The sequence below is a fragment of the Aspergillus niger genome (genome assembly GCF_000002855.4).
Source record: "Aspergillus niger supercontig An01".
Taxonomy (NCBI): Eukaryota; Fungi; Ascomycota; class Eurotiomycetes; order Eurotiales; family Aspergillaceae; genus Aspergillus; species Aspergillus niger.
In genome coordinates this window covers 2,421,459-2,435,895 of record NT_166518.1, presented here as the reverse complement: position 1 = coordinate 2,435,895, position 14,437 = coordinate 2,421,459, and the positions used below count along the sequence as shown (strand labels likewise).

Below are 14,437 nucleotides of genomic sequence, written 5' to 3'. Positions count from 1 at the left end.
AGCCCGAGGAGTGCAGTGGGCACTGGTTATCACTTTCCCCGCATCCTACTGCCACTCCTCTTCTCAGATGCGGTACAGATTCTGGATAGAACAGATATCCGTATCTACTATACTACTTAAACTTACTACAATGGACGATGACAATATGGGCTTTATCACGTAGCGTTCAATCATGTTGCAAGTCAATCTATACCCAGTATATACAAAAATGTAGCTTGTACTATATATACACCCATCGTCTACCGACCCTTGCCGAAATCGGGCTGGTAGGCCTTGACCTTACCCTTGGACAACTCCCTCAGAGCCATGGTGGCATACTGACTCGAACCGAGCTGGAACTTGAGCACAATGGCGAGCTTCTCCTGAGCGTTGGAGGAAGGCGTCGCTTCACCGGAAGTCTCAGTCTCAGCCTTCTTGCCTTGGAGCTTTTCCAAGTCAGTCTGCACAAACTGCTCATCGTCCTGAGTATACACATGCACGTCGAAGGAGAAGTCGGGTCCCGGGCGGTTGAGCAGCTTGCGATAGCTACCAGTGAGACTAACCTCCCTCCACTTGCGACGCATGTCGAAGGGGTCGAGACCGCCACCCTGAGCACTGCCCATGAATTGTTTGTAGAAGTCCGTCATCTTGTTGGGCGGGTAAAGGACATCGTAGCCGGGCTGGGTCAGAACGACATCGAAGATGCTGTACTTGCCGCTAGCTGCCTCCTCGGCAGTCAAGGCGCGCGCACGGGTTATGCCTTCAGAGACGTAAGCGCTGTCTCCCGCCTGCGGGGTGATGATGACTTCGCCATCGGCGTCAACCTCGCCCGCGGCGGCGGCAGCTGCCGTGTCATCCTTGTCGCTGTGCTCGTGCACCAGCACGAGATCACCCTCCACGACCTTGTCGCCGTACAGGCGCCAGCGCTCACCGGCGGCAAAGTTCCAGACCAAGGACTGGTACGCGTGGACATACATCAACCGCAGGTTACGAGGGATAGCTTGGAGCGCACCAAGGTAGTCGTTCTGGGCACGGCTGAGTTGACGCATGACGGTGGATTCTGCCGCGAATTTTCGAGGCAGCTTCTCAAGAGCCTTGTTGGCGTTTCCGGTCGTTTCAAAAATGTGGATAGCTTCTGCGCGGGCCTTGTCATCGGAGCTGACCAAGGCCGTCGAGTTCTCGCCCTCCTGAGCAGCAGCTAGAGCATGAGGGCTGTACTGGAGGATGGCATCGCAGGCGCCCTTGAAGTCGCCCTGGAGCATCTTGACACCGACCGTGTCTGTACGGGTAGCAAAGGTTCCAAAACGTTGCAGACCGAAGTAGTTGAAGTAACCGCGCTCGCGGAGATTCCGTAGTGCTGTGCCCACGACCTCCTTTGCCTTTGCAACAGCAGTTTCACGGTTGCTGAAGTCGACACCTGGAATATCGCACTCACGGAGACTGATAACGAATTCGTTGCCATTCAGATCTCCCAGGTCAAGGCCATGTTTGCAATACTCGAAATCGCCGAGAGCAGCGTTGCGAAGCGTAGGGTTGATCTTTGTGAGGCGCTCAGCATGTAAACGGTGCGCACAGGCCCTCTGAACAGTAACACCGCGGCGGTCCTTGGTTCCAGCGAATTGGAAGTTCTTCGTGTTAATCTTCAACTGCCGCGAGATGAACGAGAGAACTTCCATAGTATCCTTATTCTCCTTGTACAGAGTGAAGTGCAGATAGGGACCACCCAGCTCATCCCAGTTGACCGGCACACGGGGGCGCGCATTGTTACGCCCGCCCTGCGCACTACGGTTGTTCCGGTTTGGCGCAGCAGAAATAACCATCATCCCTTCGCTGTCGGTTTGAGACTCGAGTTGCGATTTGAAGATGCGACGGATGGCCTGGTGCATCTTGATGCGCAGGTCGCGGTCATCGACAAGAAGAGTGGGAATCTTAGGTAGGTCGCTCGGTTTCGATTTGGGATTGAGAAGGGCACGTTTGTTCAGCGATACAATCTTCTTGGTAGATTCTTCGCCAAACAGGGATTCAAGGAGCGTCATGTCTTCCTCTGGGATCTGGAAGTCCGGCGTGCTCTCTGCACTTGGCGCAGCATCCTTCTCTGCGGAGCCTTCTGGCTTTTCCTGCTGATCATTTTCTGCGGGTTTGGGCGTGGGAGTATCCGCGGGCTTAGCCTTCTCCTGTTCTGCTTCCGGGGTGGGGATGTTGTGAAGATGCAGGACTTCGCCGGACGGTACGATCTCGTTGACAAGGAAGTCGGTATATCTAGTAGAAGAGGTCGGTAAGCGCCTGCATGATTACAGTATTCAGAGAGTAGTTATACCTTTTCTTTAGGATACCGTAGAACCCTTCATTATCGCCGCTGACAAACTCGGTGATTCCGACCTCGAGTTCTCTCGCCTCCTCCGCGGAGAGTTTAGCGGCGTCCGATTGCGCAATTGCCTCGTTGGAGGAAGGAAGCGCAGCATCATCGGTAACGGAGTTGTTATCGGTCTTGAGCCGCTTGCGCGGCGACTCAACAATATCGGCACCTTCCATAATAACGGTGGCAGTGAGGTTGAATTGTAGTAGTTGCAGCACCTGAAGTCATGGACGGCTCCAGCCTGGAAAAGTTACCGTCACGTTTTTGCTGCTCCGCATTGGGCTAGAGTGGGGCTAGCCCTAGTGTTATCGAATGAGGAAGTCTGTTTACATGATCTGATGTATAGTACTGAACATACCTTCATTGAATATTCTTCTACAATTTTGGAAAATAAAAATGGTATTATGCACACAGATTAATGGAATCATCCTTCACTTACCTATTTTCAATTTGCTCATTTACGTATATATTGTACTAATTGTTCCAACCACTCAGCCTCTGTCTATTGCCTCTCGCGCTGATTGGAAGTAGAACCTTTCGATCCCCCAGATCTGGTTCTTCACAAATTACAAAAGCAGGTTTTCTGCCATGGGAGTAGCCTTGTGTTACTATCTTTTGGTCGCGTAACATCCGTATCGAAGGAGACCTGCATCCTCGCAGACGCCCAAGGGAATTGAGGATACATCATCATCAGTTTACATGGGCATATTGATGTCAATCTTGCTATGCCGCAGATTCACAAGTAGCCCTTGTGGCGCAATCGGTAGCGCGTAAGACTTGCAAGTACCCCGACCACGCCTTTGCACCCAACCACCTTACTAACCATCTTTGCAGCTACTAGAATGAGATCTTAAGGCTGTGGGTTCGATCCCCACCAGGGGCTTTACAATTCTTTTTTTCTTCTTTGTCCTTTTCTCAGGTGATCAGGTAGTGGTACACTCTGAAGAGATTTCGACGAGAGGGCGGCCTGGTCCGTTTTTATACAAGGAGTGCGTGGTCACAACTTGACTACGGTGGAGGGTCTGGGGTACGGAGCATGAGCAGTGAACTGAGGAGATATATGGGGTATTCTGAGATACTACCTCCCCTAGCGTTCTCTATATCAAGTAGATGAAGGGTTCTCGCAGGCCTTGGACGTCTTTCCTGTGAAACTGGTATGTACTTCCACCTCAGTGGCTAAATCTGCAAGGATGAGGGTATATCAGTAGAAATCCGGCTCTTACGCCTCTACGTATGAAGATGATATAACATGTGAAAGTATCGTTCCTATGGGTATACACAGTATATCAGAAAATGAAAGGACTGAGTCCGTCACTCGGCTCTATAGACCGACACGCGCTATAGATTTGACTCTACTACTACATACCACAGGTTTCCTACGTCTCTTGTCCTGCGAGTATTGCCAGAGTCCAGACTGATATTGGAGATTTTCAGAAGCAAAGGGACACTGTAGGCGTTGTTGCATGCTAACTGAAACTTCAAGTCTGACCACTAATAATGACGGGGAGCCTAAGCATGACAGCTTTACCTCGAAATCCTGGAAAGGATGTTCTAGACCCATTCACTCTTGGTAGCTGGCGTACCGTCAAGCAAAAGATTATGGCAGATGCCGATCAAGCTCGACCAGATGAATCATTTTACGTACAGGAGACGAAGACGAGAACCATCATTGGCCAAGTACTCTGGTATCTAACAAGCAGCACTGGCCCTTGAGCAGCCACCCTTGTAGATCTGAGCCTTCCTACGCCCTATCCTGGAGAATCCCGCAGCAATAACAGAAACATATCTCCAGTTCCCATTCCCATCATGAGCACCAACCTAGTACCACCCTTCCCATAAAACCCCTATGAATCACATCCTACCACTACTCATCCCCTCAATCTCAGGGACCTCACCCCCAGATCCCAGCCCCCCTGCTCAGCAGGACAAGGAATGAATCATGGACACCCTCCTCTACCCAACCCTCCTCCGCGACCTCTGGCCACACCTAGACATGAGCCACTGGCCGACCCTCGACCGTCACCTCTACCCATTCTACCCAATCTCGCTCCCGCCCTCCATCCCCGTCACCCCACATCCCGACCCCATCCTCGCCCGGCGCCTCCGCCTCAAAGAATCCGGCATAACCTTCGAATACTACAAGAAACTCTTCTACACGCCACTGGACAACCTCATCCTCATAACGATCGAATTCTCCCTCGACACGCTCCTCTCGAACATGCCCGACTGTGATACTCTCGCCCACACCCCCATCGACAGACACCACCCGCACTGCATCTTCGCCATACTGAAGTCAGCCAAGCAGCATCTGAGACGTAGTCTCCGGACGGGGAAGTTTGCCAATAAGGCGATTAATCAGAAAAAGTACCATGTGCTGTGTAAGCATGCGTCGAGGGGGGATACAGCGGAGGAGATATTTCGGGATTTGTTGGAGGAATTGGATGGTGTGTTTTTGGAGTTGGAGGGCGGGGTTAGGGAGGAGAGGTTTTTTCCGTATAGAAGGGGTGGGAGGTTGGAGATTTTCTTTTATGAGCCTGGAGAGCCGATTGTTGGGTGGAGGTCGAGGGGGTTGAGGGTTTGGGAGGAGGGGGGGAGGGGATGATTGATGGTGTGGGCTTTTCTTCTTCTCTTCGCTTCCTCTGTCTCTATCTCTTGTTGTTTGAGGTATGCAACCGATCTTCTGATAGGAAGGACATTTGAAGAACAGATTCAATATTAACGTGAGTGTCTAAGCTCTATGCTTAATCTAATCATGAATGCTTCGTAGTCATCACGCTGTGCATCAATGCCAAAGTAAAAAGAGCAAAACGCCGTAATCGTGGAGGTGTTGCGACCTCACACATATGTAATGTTAACCCTTATGCAATCTGTGTACTGTCTCCAACATACCAGAAATGAACAGTAATAGGGCATCGCTTTCGTTTGAACGTTGTTGTGTCGGTTGACCCGCCAACAAGGGTTTAATCAATCACAATCACTCGATCGCGCATAGTCAAACAATCCGTTGGCTCTACATTGCCACCTGCCCATGCGGTCCTGATAGCCTGAACCATCTCCTTAGACGCTTGACGAGCTTCACCGCGCGTCTTCCCAGCCTTCAGGAGTGCTTCGTAGCTGGTATGGGTGTGTCTGATGTGAGCCTCTACGGCCAACTTGGCTTTGTCTTCATCTGATAACCTGGATGTCCGGCCCACGCGACCAGAGCCCTTGAGAAAGGCATGTTCTAAGATAGTGTCCAGTGACTCATCAGGCATCAAGGGAAACTGGGCGCGTAAGAGCTGACGGGCTTGCGCCGAATCTTTCTCGTCACGTACTTGAATAGCTTGAGCGCGAGAGTGAGCCGTTTCGTCCGCTAATCGGAGGACGGCTTCGTGAATATCGACTGGAACACGTAGGCCAAGAGTGTTCTTGCCTCTATCGTCCTGTGAAGGGGTTAGGGACTGGGTACAAAGAAGTTGCTAATACTGGAATGATTTGGGTTTGTATCCTCACATAAACCACGTAGACAACCCGGCCAGACTCCTTTGTCAGTTTTCGGCAATTGCGAGTAATGTAGATGTTGCCCTTGGGGACGAATCGGTAGTTTGCAGGGGATACATCCCGTCTAAAACAGTTCTGTTCACGGGTCGGGTGTCAGTATGTATGTAGTGATTGGTATCCCGAGTTGGCGCTAGGATATGCAGGCAATGCAAGGATCAAGGCTGGGTGATCGGGATCCCTGCTACAACACCGACAACCACTGATAACTATCAAGGGCAGAAGAGAAACCCGAAGCAGGTCTCTCGGTTTTTGTCATCACTCACCTTTTCTCTTGGCTCGGTCGACAGTGGAAGGAGATTCAGTCTGGATGATCTCCCTGGTTTACTCCTGCGCTCCGTAAGTTTAGTCTTGGTGCTGCTGACCACGTCGCCGCGATCACGTTTCTTCACGACGCTATTTTTGCGAGTCTGGGCCAGGAGAGACAGGGGCGATCTCGGGGTTAACTTCCGTCTCCCACGCCGCCTTCTGGCGGCCCCTGGGCGGGAGGCTTTCCCTGGCGTGCGCGGCGACATTATCTCCGATCTTTTTGAAGGGAGAGAGAGGCCATTCAGATAAGAGGCTGAGTAAGGACTAGGCAAGACACGATCCAAATGTGCTTCTTATTGTATACTTGGAATCTGATGCTGCACTAAAGCTACTGCTTCTCTGCTGGTATGGAACAACGGTGAGGCGTGGAAAGGGGGAAAAGAACTCGAAAGGTGCTTGCAGGTGGTAACTCTTATGGGTCGGGATAGTGAAAGGAACGCTCATTCATAGTCAAAGAACGACGGCCTAACTGTCCTTCTCTTTATATTTAACAGTCGATGCGGACTGAGTTGGCTATGCCTTGTAACAAATGATTGCAAATGATTGTGGTTATGGCTGAAAGAAAGGCAGGATACTGATGCCCAATGGCCAAAGAGTGATTTGACACAGCACGAATGGGTGGATTGGATGGATGAATCCACTCTTTCCTCTTCTCGGCGGGCGGTGGATCTTGGCGGGGTTGTGGCTGGTGTGTGTGTGGCGTAGTTTCGAGCCTGCAGTTTCAGGAATCAATTAGAAGTACTCCGTAGATTCCAAGTATTCCGTAGTCGAGCGTAACATTCCAGGTCCCCGTGGTTTGGAAAAATATACTCTATATATAGTGTACAAGAATAGCTCGATCAGTTAGAGATCTCTTTGACTTCACTGATTATGGAAATGACCGTCTTGTTATTTGCAGAACATGTACTTTTTGGACATAGAACGGAAGATCTAGAAATAACGTGCCATACTGACCATGAGCGAAAGGCACAAATTGTCCTTTTTACCGAGACTTGGTGGACTACTCCGCACGAACAAGTCACCAGTCATCACTATCTATGTATACTGAAAGCATCTAATAAACTATCATCAGTCCTTCTGCTTTATGCATCCGCTGCATAGCCTTACGAATCTCCTGTAGGATCGATCGCACTGACTCCTGCAAAGCACCCGCTCAAAGCCCGTATCCCCATGGTAACAATCCTACATGTAAACGGCAATATCCGTACAATATTTGCCACTTTCACTGTCGGTGTATGAAGCTGCACATTATGTGCATCTGATCCGCAGATATTAATCGATGATTATGCTCCGCCGGCATACCAGTCAGGTCATCCGCCCACGGCCCGGATCTTACACATCGTGAAGAGGCAAAAGCTGTTATAGATAGATCATGGTGCAGCCCAGGTATGCAGTCATCAGAGTCCATGTGCACTCAGATCTCACCTCAAATGCACGAAATATAAGAATCCCGGCTCTGTGTCTAGCGATTTCGTGCACAGGGTGCAAACAAAGCAGAAAACTTTTTGGAATTAGAGGAAGGGTGAGCCAAATCTCACCTTGGACAGTGCTGCTCCTTACTGATGTCTCCAACCTTAATCCAGCCAAGGTGTGCCTGACGAGCTGCGAGATGGCCAGGCTGGCAGGACACTAAGCCGGCGCTGCATCAACCATCATGTCAGGGGCTTCCTCGAAAACTGAAATCATTGCTGCTCAATGGAGGGAGGGGGGAAGACACTACTGCGGGTTACACCGCAGGGCGTCTAACTACTGCTGCAGGTCCCGTCGCTCGCGTGCAGCAGCTCTTACTGGTTCAGCACCGGTGGCCTGAGGATGGTTGCTTGCTCACTTGTTAAGGGGGAGGGACTCAGAGTGCAAATCATCGTTGGTGGGTGCTTGGGAGCCTATCGGAAACGGCTTCCATCTCAGTCGGCTGGGTTAACATCGGCACAGTAGATCAGTGCTCCCAGGGGAGAGAGAAAGGAACAAAAACAGAATACAATAACGTTGAATAATGAGTTCGGGACGGAGTAAGTATGTAACTACGCAACAACTCAATCTGGGTTCGGAAGTAGTGGACGGCATTACCCATTGGAGTCTGGAGTGTAAGTAGCAGTACTTTAGTTTAGCCGATCGGGGAGAATTCCGCCCCTGCCATAGGCTCTCCCCTTTCCAATAGTGCTCGACCAATAATGATCGCGAGAGACTGAAAGCATTGATCTCTTTTTCTACTTGCTAAACGAGTTGCGGCAAGCATCAGAATCCTCCGTCCAGGAGAGAAGATAGATAGTAGAATCGTAGATAGTATCTAGTCTAAGCAGTCTAGACTCGAGTTGGGTCGCCTCACGTCCCCTCTTTTCGTGGCCCAATGAACCACCGGGCGGGTCGCGGTGAATCTCCTTAAACGGGTAATATTACTCTCGGGGACGGAAGCTCATCCTACCTTTTGCCCTGCCCAGTCTCCATCCTAGCTACCACTTACTCTACTAGTATCTAGTAGCATCCATGAGTGAAGATACTTCCCTCGCGGGCTGAAACATATGCTCCCCCAAAAGTGGACTAGATCAGACAAGTCTGACCGGTTGTGTGTGGGAATTGGGAGGAAAATAACTTGGGATCAGTCGAGTCTTAAATCCAACGGTTTCTGGAGACGAGCCCGATTTGGTATTTGCCTACGTTTTCTGTCACCTCGCCTGTCCCGAAGTTTGAAGCATGGATAGCTGCAGCAGGTGCAAATAGCGTCGACAGAGCTCCCAGACAGCTAGCTTGGGAAAGGAAAGGAGACCAGGGATTATGCCGGAGAAGACACGGAGCTGAATTGAGGAGATTGGCAAAGCTTCGAATGTCGTCATTGGGGTCGGTCCCAGGCTCAGGAGATCGTAATTACGGGGAGCTATTAATATTCCGGGCACACACAGAGAGAGAACACACTTTGCGAGACGTGGGATGAGATCGAGGCTGGAGCTGAAAAGAGGCCCCAGTGGATTGACTATTAGTGGTTAGTTCTAGTGGTGGTCGTGGCCGGAGTCGGGGGGATGAAGGACCAGAAACCCCAGGGCGTCCGAGGGTCGTTAGTGTTGGCGGTGGTCGCAAGGCTCAATCTCCCGTCGCCCAATCCGGCCTCGATCGACGCTTTCGTAAGGGAAGGGAGGTTGACCTGCTCACATTCAAACCTTGTCCGGGTTGATTCCTACTCCAGTCAGTACAGTATGGAGCAAATATTGAGTAAGTGTTGACCGGTATGAATCGATCTACATACATCGGTGGTTTAGAGAACGGTCGAGACGGGCGGTCACAATCCTGGGATCAAAGTGAAACCAGAACCCTCGATATCTATCACTTGTGAATGTTGACATATCGGTCACCCTCTCCAGCAAAGTGGGAAGTCTATTCGACGGCCACCCGAGGAATAATGAACAAGCCATAAGATACGGGGAGGGAAACAATCGAAGACGGATGCAGGTCCAGAGCCCGGCGTCAGCACCAGTAAGTAACTTGACCAACCGATCACGCTGGAGACGGTGATATATGACCCACGGAAATGGACCGCTGTTCCTTGTTCTTGGGACCGCCCACTGGTGCCTTGGAGCGCGGTTCACTAGTCATGGATTATTATGGATACGTTCGGTGGTATAATCTCGCGCTGAAAGGACCAGTCTCTTCCCGTCGTCTCCATTCGTTGATATTTCAAGATGATGCTGGTGACCTCGTATGCGTTTCTCCGGCATTGACGGTAAGATAATAAGTATAGCATCGTTTGATTTGTGGATCACTATCTATTATTCTCCATCTTATACAATACAGTCTCGAACGGAGTATACCTTCCCTAGTACTTCAATTAAGTCACTACTAGCTGACTATCCCATCCGAGGTACACAGTAACTACTAAAAGTAGTGTGATAGTTTACCATCCCCGGAACCAGACCCATTGGAATTTGATAGAACAACCAAAGCACGAATAGTGGTAATCACCGCATGTTCTGTTTCATAAGGAAGAAGAAAAGAGAAGTAAAAGGTTATTTTCTCATGTTACAATCTATTCACTTTTGGTTCCCATCCGGTGCGTCATGAAGGCTGCCCCTTCGCAGCGGGAAGGCCAAGGTGTCGGTCGTGTGCAGCGGTCCCAGTTCATCTCACCCAAGGCCCGAAGCTCCACCAGCCAAAAGTGGAGGACGATCGGGAGGAGAGGCAGGTTTAGTTGGTTAGTTTTGACGATGATTCGAGAGGGGACCTGATGACCAAGAATTAGATGAATACTAGAATCCTATAATACTATAATAATGGCGGGGGATTTAGATGGCAGGATCAAGGACGATAATTTGGAGCAGCCTCATTTGTCACCAGCAGTGAAGGTACCAAGTCCTGGTTGCAGCAGAACCGGACCTTGACCCTCCCAGGGAACGTAGCAGTTCATTAAAAAAAAAAGTCCCCAGCTGGTGGATCTGCGGATGTAAGTAAAAAGGAAAAAAAGAGGGCAAAAAAACTGTCAACTTATTACCAAATTACAAACAGAGGAAAACGAAAACACAAAATTTCCCATTCGCTTCTTACTTTCTCTTCTCTCTCTGTCTCTTTTTTCTTCCTCCTTCACAACGAGCCGGTTGATTCTTCTCCTGGTCTCCTTTTTTCACTTTTTCCTGCTCACTCCTGTTGAAGGGCAAGGTTCGACCAAAACAAAAGAGGGAAGCATCAAAGACACAGCGTCCTGATCTAAACGCATTCCGCTCCTCCCTTTGTTCAGGAGAGCTCTGTCGTTCTTGGAACCTTCCATACTAACTAACCTAACCCAACCTTCAATCCCTCGACCCCAGCCTGCTTGGCCTCTCCTCTCTACTCTCTCTCCCCTCTTGACTCCTCCTCTTTCTCCCTCTCTACCTTTCTTTTCTTTGTCCCCTTCTCCAGATTACCAGCCCCGGTGACCTCCCGTCCTTCAGACCGGCGATAGGACTATGTGCTAGCGTCGTCCTCCCTTCGTCCAACCCCAACCTTTCCTTCGAAGGGTCAAACAGTCTTGTTTCCGAACCTACTACAACTCCAGTCCGAACTTGCTTGGCTTCAATGACCCTGTGGAGGAGGCTCACATTCGTCGGCACAGCGATCCCTACCGAACCAACCCCTCTCCTCCAACATTCCTGACGGCTCCCGAAATATCTGGACTTCCTACAAGAGGGTTGCCTGGCAGCTTGTGCATTGTATGGTTGCTGGGATCACAACGTTGCTGACATGAGTTGGGATCAACCGGTTCACAGGTATGTCGGTTGAATTTCCTACTCATCTTGTATTACCGGCACACGCGGGGCTGCCTCTCTATCACCACGCTCCTTACTAGCTACACTTTCTCCCTCTCACACTGTTTCCTTTCTCTGTTGTCCCTTTACTTTTTATTGTCTACTCGAATTTGGGCTTTTTCTTTATATGCACATAATTACTCTACCTACATTGGTCCTATCTGGCAGTATATCCTGTGGGTTGCGGAGCTCCTGCCGAGCTCCGACCCTCCAGCGATAGCTAGTGTGCAACATGATGCTGACAGAGCCGTCTTTCTCGTTCAGCTTCAGCTATCCCAACGGTGAACCTCAGACCCCTACGAGGACTCCCCCGACAACCACAATCTTTGGCGATTCCGCTTTTCAGACTCCCAAACTCGAATCCAGCTTCTTCGATCCCCGGGTTACCTGGGATACTTCGGACCCCTATGCCTCGAGTCCGGAATTCCTCCGCACGCCCCAGAAGTTTGGGCTGAGCACACCTTCCATCAACCCTCTCCGGCTGCCGGACACTGCCCCCGACCGACCGACAGACACTGAGGACAATTCCCGGAATGGCAAAGCGGCGGAGCAGGACACAGATACGGCCAAGAGACGTCGTCCGTCGAGGCCACATGGGCATGTGGGAGATGACGGTCCTCGCACGGTAGATTCAGCCAAATCTGCTGCGACAATTCAAACCCCTCCTCCCAGCAGTGCTTCTAGGAAGAAGGTGACGGGGCTTGACGAGGCCACTGGTACAGGTCGACGGCCGTCCGCCTCGAGTATGGTTGGCGGCCATTTAGAGACTCCCAGTCGGTTACTGGGGGCTTCCCCACGACTCTTCGGAGATCTTCAATCCTCCCCAGACCCATTCCAGCTAGGAGCAATCGATTCTGCAGCCTCTACATTCTTCCCACAGCAAAGGCTATTTTGGGACCATGATTTCAACCAGCACGAGAGCAATATGGGCCTGTCGGCCAGTAACAACCTCGATTTGTTTGACCTTCATGCCAATGACTCCTTCCATGTCAACCACACCACCGCCCCAGATTCTCACATCCCACAATTGCCCATAATCGAAGGGAACACGGACCTCCCCGATTTCAACAGTAGTACATATAACCTCTCCTCTGGGGTGACCACTACCGACGCTGCCCTGTTTCCTGCCCCTTTTTCTACTTCCCCTCGCCGCCCTATCACAAAAGCAGAAGATCCAGCGCTGTTTCTGAGCTCCCCTGCACGCCGATTTGGTGGGCTGCAGCCGACTCCCGAGAAGAGGCTCTTTTCCCGACCGACTCGCCAGCCCTACCATCACCAAACGGAAGAGTCCAAGAGAGAAGAGCTCCGCCGTGCTCGCAGCGTCAACCACCATATTCCTGTTTATGAGGATGATGATGACGATGACTACACTCCCCGTCAGATGAGGCCTGCTCTGACTCGTAGCCTAACGCACAGTGCTATTGCAGGGTCTGCCAGCCGATCGGCGTCTGGGTGTATGATGGCTTCCAACGGAATCCGGAAGAGTCCCTCCAAGGGTCGCTCGTCGCCTATCAAGCCCATTCGTCATCAGCTGTCGAGGGCAAACTCGGTGGCTGCTAGTCTGCCCAGACGCTCTCAGTCTGTAGTCCTCAAAATAGGGAAAGACGGTAGAGCTAAGGCGGAAATGCAACCTGTGCCCGAGGCATCCACCGGCTTGACGGACCCCCTCACAGGAATGGACTTGGATGGCTCGACCACGGAAAGCGAGTATGACTCGGTGGACTACTGTGAATACCCACTTGTCCCCAGCCGCAACCCTTCGTTTGCCTTTTCCGACGCCAGTGGTGCGACGATTGCTCGTAGTGACTGTGGTTCACGGCCCCATTCGAAGGGTTCCTATACCTCTACGGCAGCGTCGTCCTCGGGACGAGCATCGCCATGGGCTGACGCCGGTCGAGGGCCTTCCAGGCGACCACAGTACAAGCCTACTCTGGATGACTGGAAGCGCACCCCGAAGAAGCAGTTGACAACGCTACACTCAGACCTGTCATACCTCAGTGCCGGTTCCCTAGGCGAGCCTTTTGCTGATCCCGAGGACGACAGCGGTGACGCCCAGCATGCACTCCGGAAGGTCCTTCAAGAGAGAGGTCGGATCCCTCGTCCGCACACTGTGAGCTACGGGTCACGGATCAGCCGTTCTGCTCGCTCTCTCGCCCACCTCCGATCGTCCCCGCCACGATTTGGTGCAGAGCTTGACCTCAGCTCACGAACCACGAACACATCGCCCACGACCATGACCGACCCCGACATAGCCACCCCCGTCACCGACCGCTTCAGCAACCCCAGCAATGGGACCCGGTGTGTCTGCAATTCCATGGACAATGGTGGCCACCTCATGATCCAATGGTAAGCCATAGCGATAACTAGACGTCTATGGACGGCTACTGATAGATGAGCAGCGAATCATGCAGTCACTGGTTGCATACCAAGTGCGTCGGACTGGAGCGGGCCAACCTGCCATCCGTGTATGTGTGCATCTTCTGCGCCCAGACTCCCACTCGAAAGAATCATCGGGTCCGAGTGCCTGTCGGGGCTCCTGGACACGCACCCACCTCGCCTCTAGCTCATAAATCCTACCGATTTCGATGAACGTAATGACCACGGCGCCCAATTGGCGTCTTTTTTCATTCTTCGTGTACCATTCTCGCACCGAGTTTTTGTACGACTTGACCTACATCCCGGGTGGGTTCTTTTTTTGCATTGATGGTCTCGCCAACAGGCAGGCCTACGCCTTTCATTTCCCCTTTTCCACCGGGTTTCCTTTGTTCATCTGTGTGCCAGAGCTTAGACATACCCCCAATTCCTTGCGACGTACATTTCATCCGCTTCGAGCGGTCATGTATCACATCCCAGCGATGACTGATCACCTGTGGATGTTGGATGTTTTTAATTTGTTCTATTAATTGTGTGGCGAGAGACTTGTGATACCTGTACTCTTATATGTTCGCCACCCTGAAATGAAACCAACTACCATGAAATTCATAGCAAA

General features: G+C 51.3%; 7 protein-coding genes and 1 non-coding gene across 8 annotated transcripts; 5 read left to right on the top strand and 3 right to left on the bottom strand.

Moving 5' to 3' along the window:
- Positions 1-239: 239 nt before the first annotated feature.
- An01g10270 (uncharacterized protein) lies at positions 240-2,511 on the bottom strand (the record flags this gene model as incomplete). The annotated part of the gene is made up of 2 exons (XM_001389408.1): positions 240-2,238; positions 2,297-2,511. The coding sequence occupies 2 exons, from the start codon at positions 2,509-2,511 to the stop codon at positions 240-242; spliced, it is 2,214 nt and encodes a 737-aa protein (XP_001389445.1).
- Positions 2,512-3,080: 569 nt separating this feature from the next.
- tRNA-Ala (TGC) lies at positions 3,081-3,218 on the top strand. The gene has a single exon. It is a non-coding gene; the product is annotated as a tRNA-Ala (tRNA).
- Positions 3,219-4,274: 1,056 nt separating this feature from the next.
- Positions 4,275-5,054, top strand: An01g10250 (hypothetical protein; the record flags this gene model as incomplete). The annotated part of the gene is made up of 2 exons (XM_059751008.1): positions 4,275-4,779; positions 5,023-5,054. 2 exons carry the CDS (start codon positions 4,275-4,277, stop codon positions 5,052-5,054), a joined length of 537 nt encoding a protein of 178 aa, XP_059599742.1.
- A 241-nt stretch (positions 5,055-5,295) lies between these two features.
- On the bottom strand, positions 5,296-6,387 carry An01g10240 (uncharacterized protein; the record flags this gene model as incomplete). The annotated part of the gene is made up of 3 exons (XM_001389406.1): positions 5,296-5,757; positions 5,828-5,950; positions 6,139-6,387. The coding sequence occupies 3 exons, from the start codon at positions 6,385-6,387 to the stop codon at positions 5,296-5,298; spliced, it is 834 nt and encodes a 277-aa protein (XP_001389443.1).
- Positions 6,388-6,808: 421 nt separating this feature from the next.
- On the top strand, positions 6,809-8,116 carry An01g10230 (hypothetical protein; the record flags this gene model as incomplete). The annotated part of the gene is made up of 6 exons (XM_059750990.1): positions 6,809-6,869; positions 6,949-6,975; positions 7,302-7,412; positions 7,487-7,567; positions 7,663-7,769; positions 7,940-8,116. The coding sequence occupies 6 exons, from the start codon at positions 6,809-6,811 to the stop codon at positions 8,114-8,116; spliced, it is 564 nt and encodes a 187-aa protein (XP_059599741.1).
- A 272-nt stretch (positions 8,117-8,388) lies between these two features.
- An01g10220 (hypothetical protein) lies at positions 8,389-9,585 on the bottom strand (the record flags this gene model as incomplete). Its single annotated transcript, XM_059750981.1, has 6 exons — positions 8,389-8,512; positions 8,604-8,627; positions 8,849-9,118; positions 9,205-9,317; positions 9,398-9,460; positions 9,526-9,585. The coding sequence occupies 6 exons, from the start codon at positions 9,583-9,585 to the stop codon at positions 8,389-8,391; spliced, it is 654 nt and encodes a 217-aa protein (XP_059599740.1).
- Positions 9,586-9,701: 116 nt separating this feature from the next.
- Positions 9,702-10,548, top strand: An01g10210 (hypothetical protein; the record flags this gene model as incomplete). Its single annotated transcript, XM_059750973.1, has 3 exons — positions 9,702-9,893; positions 10,256-10,352; positions 10,457-10,548. The coding sequence occupies 3 exons, from the start codon at positions 9,702-9,704 to the stop codon at positions 10,546-10,548; spliced, it is 381 nt and encodes a 126-aa protein (XP_059599739.1).
- A 1,132-nt stretch (positions 10,549-11,680) lies between these two features.
- On the top strand, positions 11,681-14,011 carry An01g10200 (uncharacterized protein; the record flags this gene model as incomplete). The annotated part of the gene is made up of 3 exons (XM_059750968.1): positions 11,681-13,794; positions 13,848-13,913; positions 13,954-14,011. The coding sequence occupies 3 exons, from the start codon at positions 11,681-11,683 to the stop codon at positions 14,009-14,011; spliced, it is 2,238 nt and encodes a 745-aa protein (XP_059599738.1).
- Between the last annotated feature and the right edge of the window lie 426 nt (positions 14,012-14,437).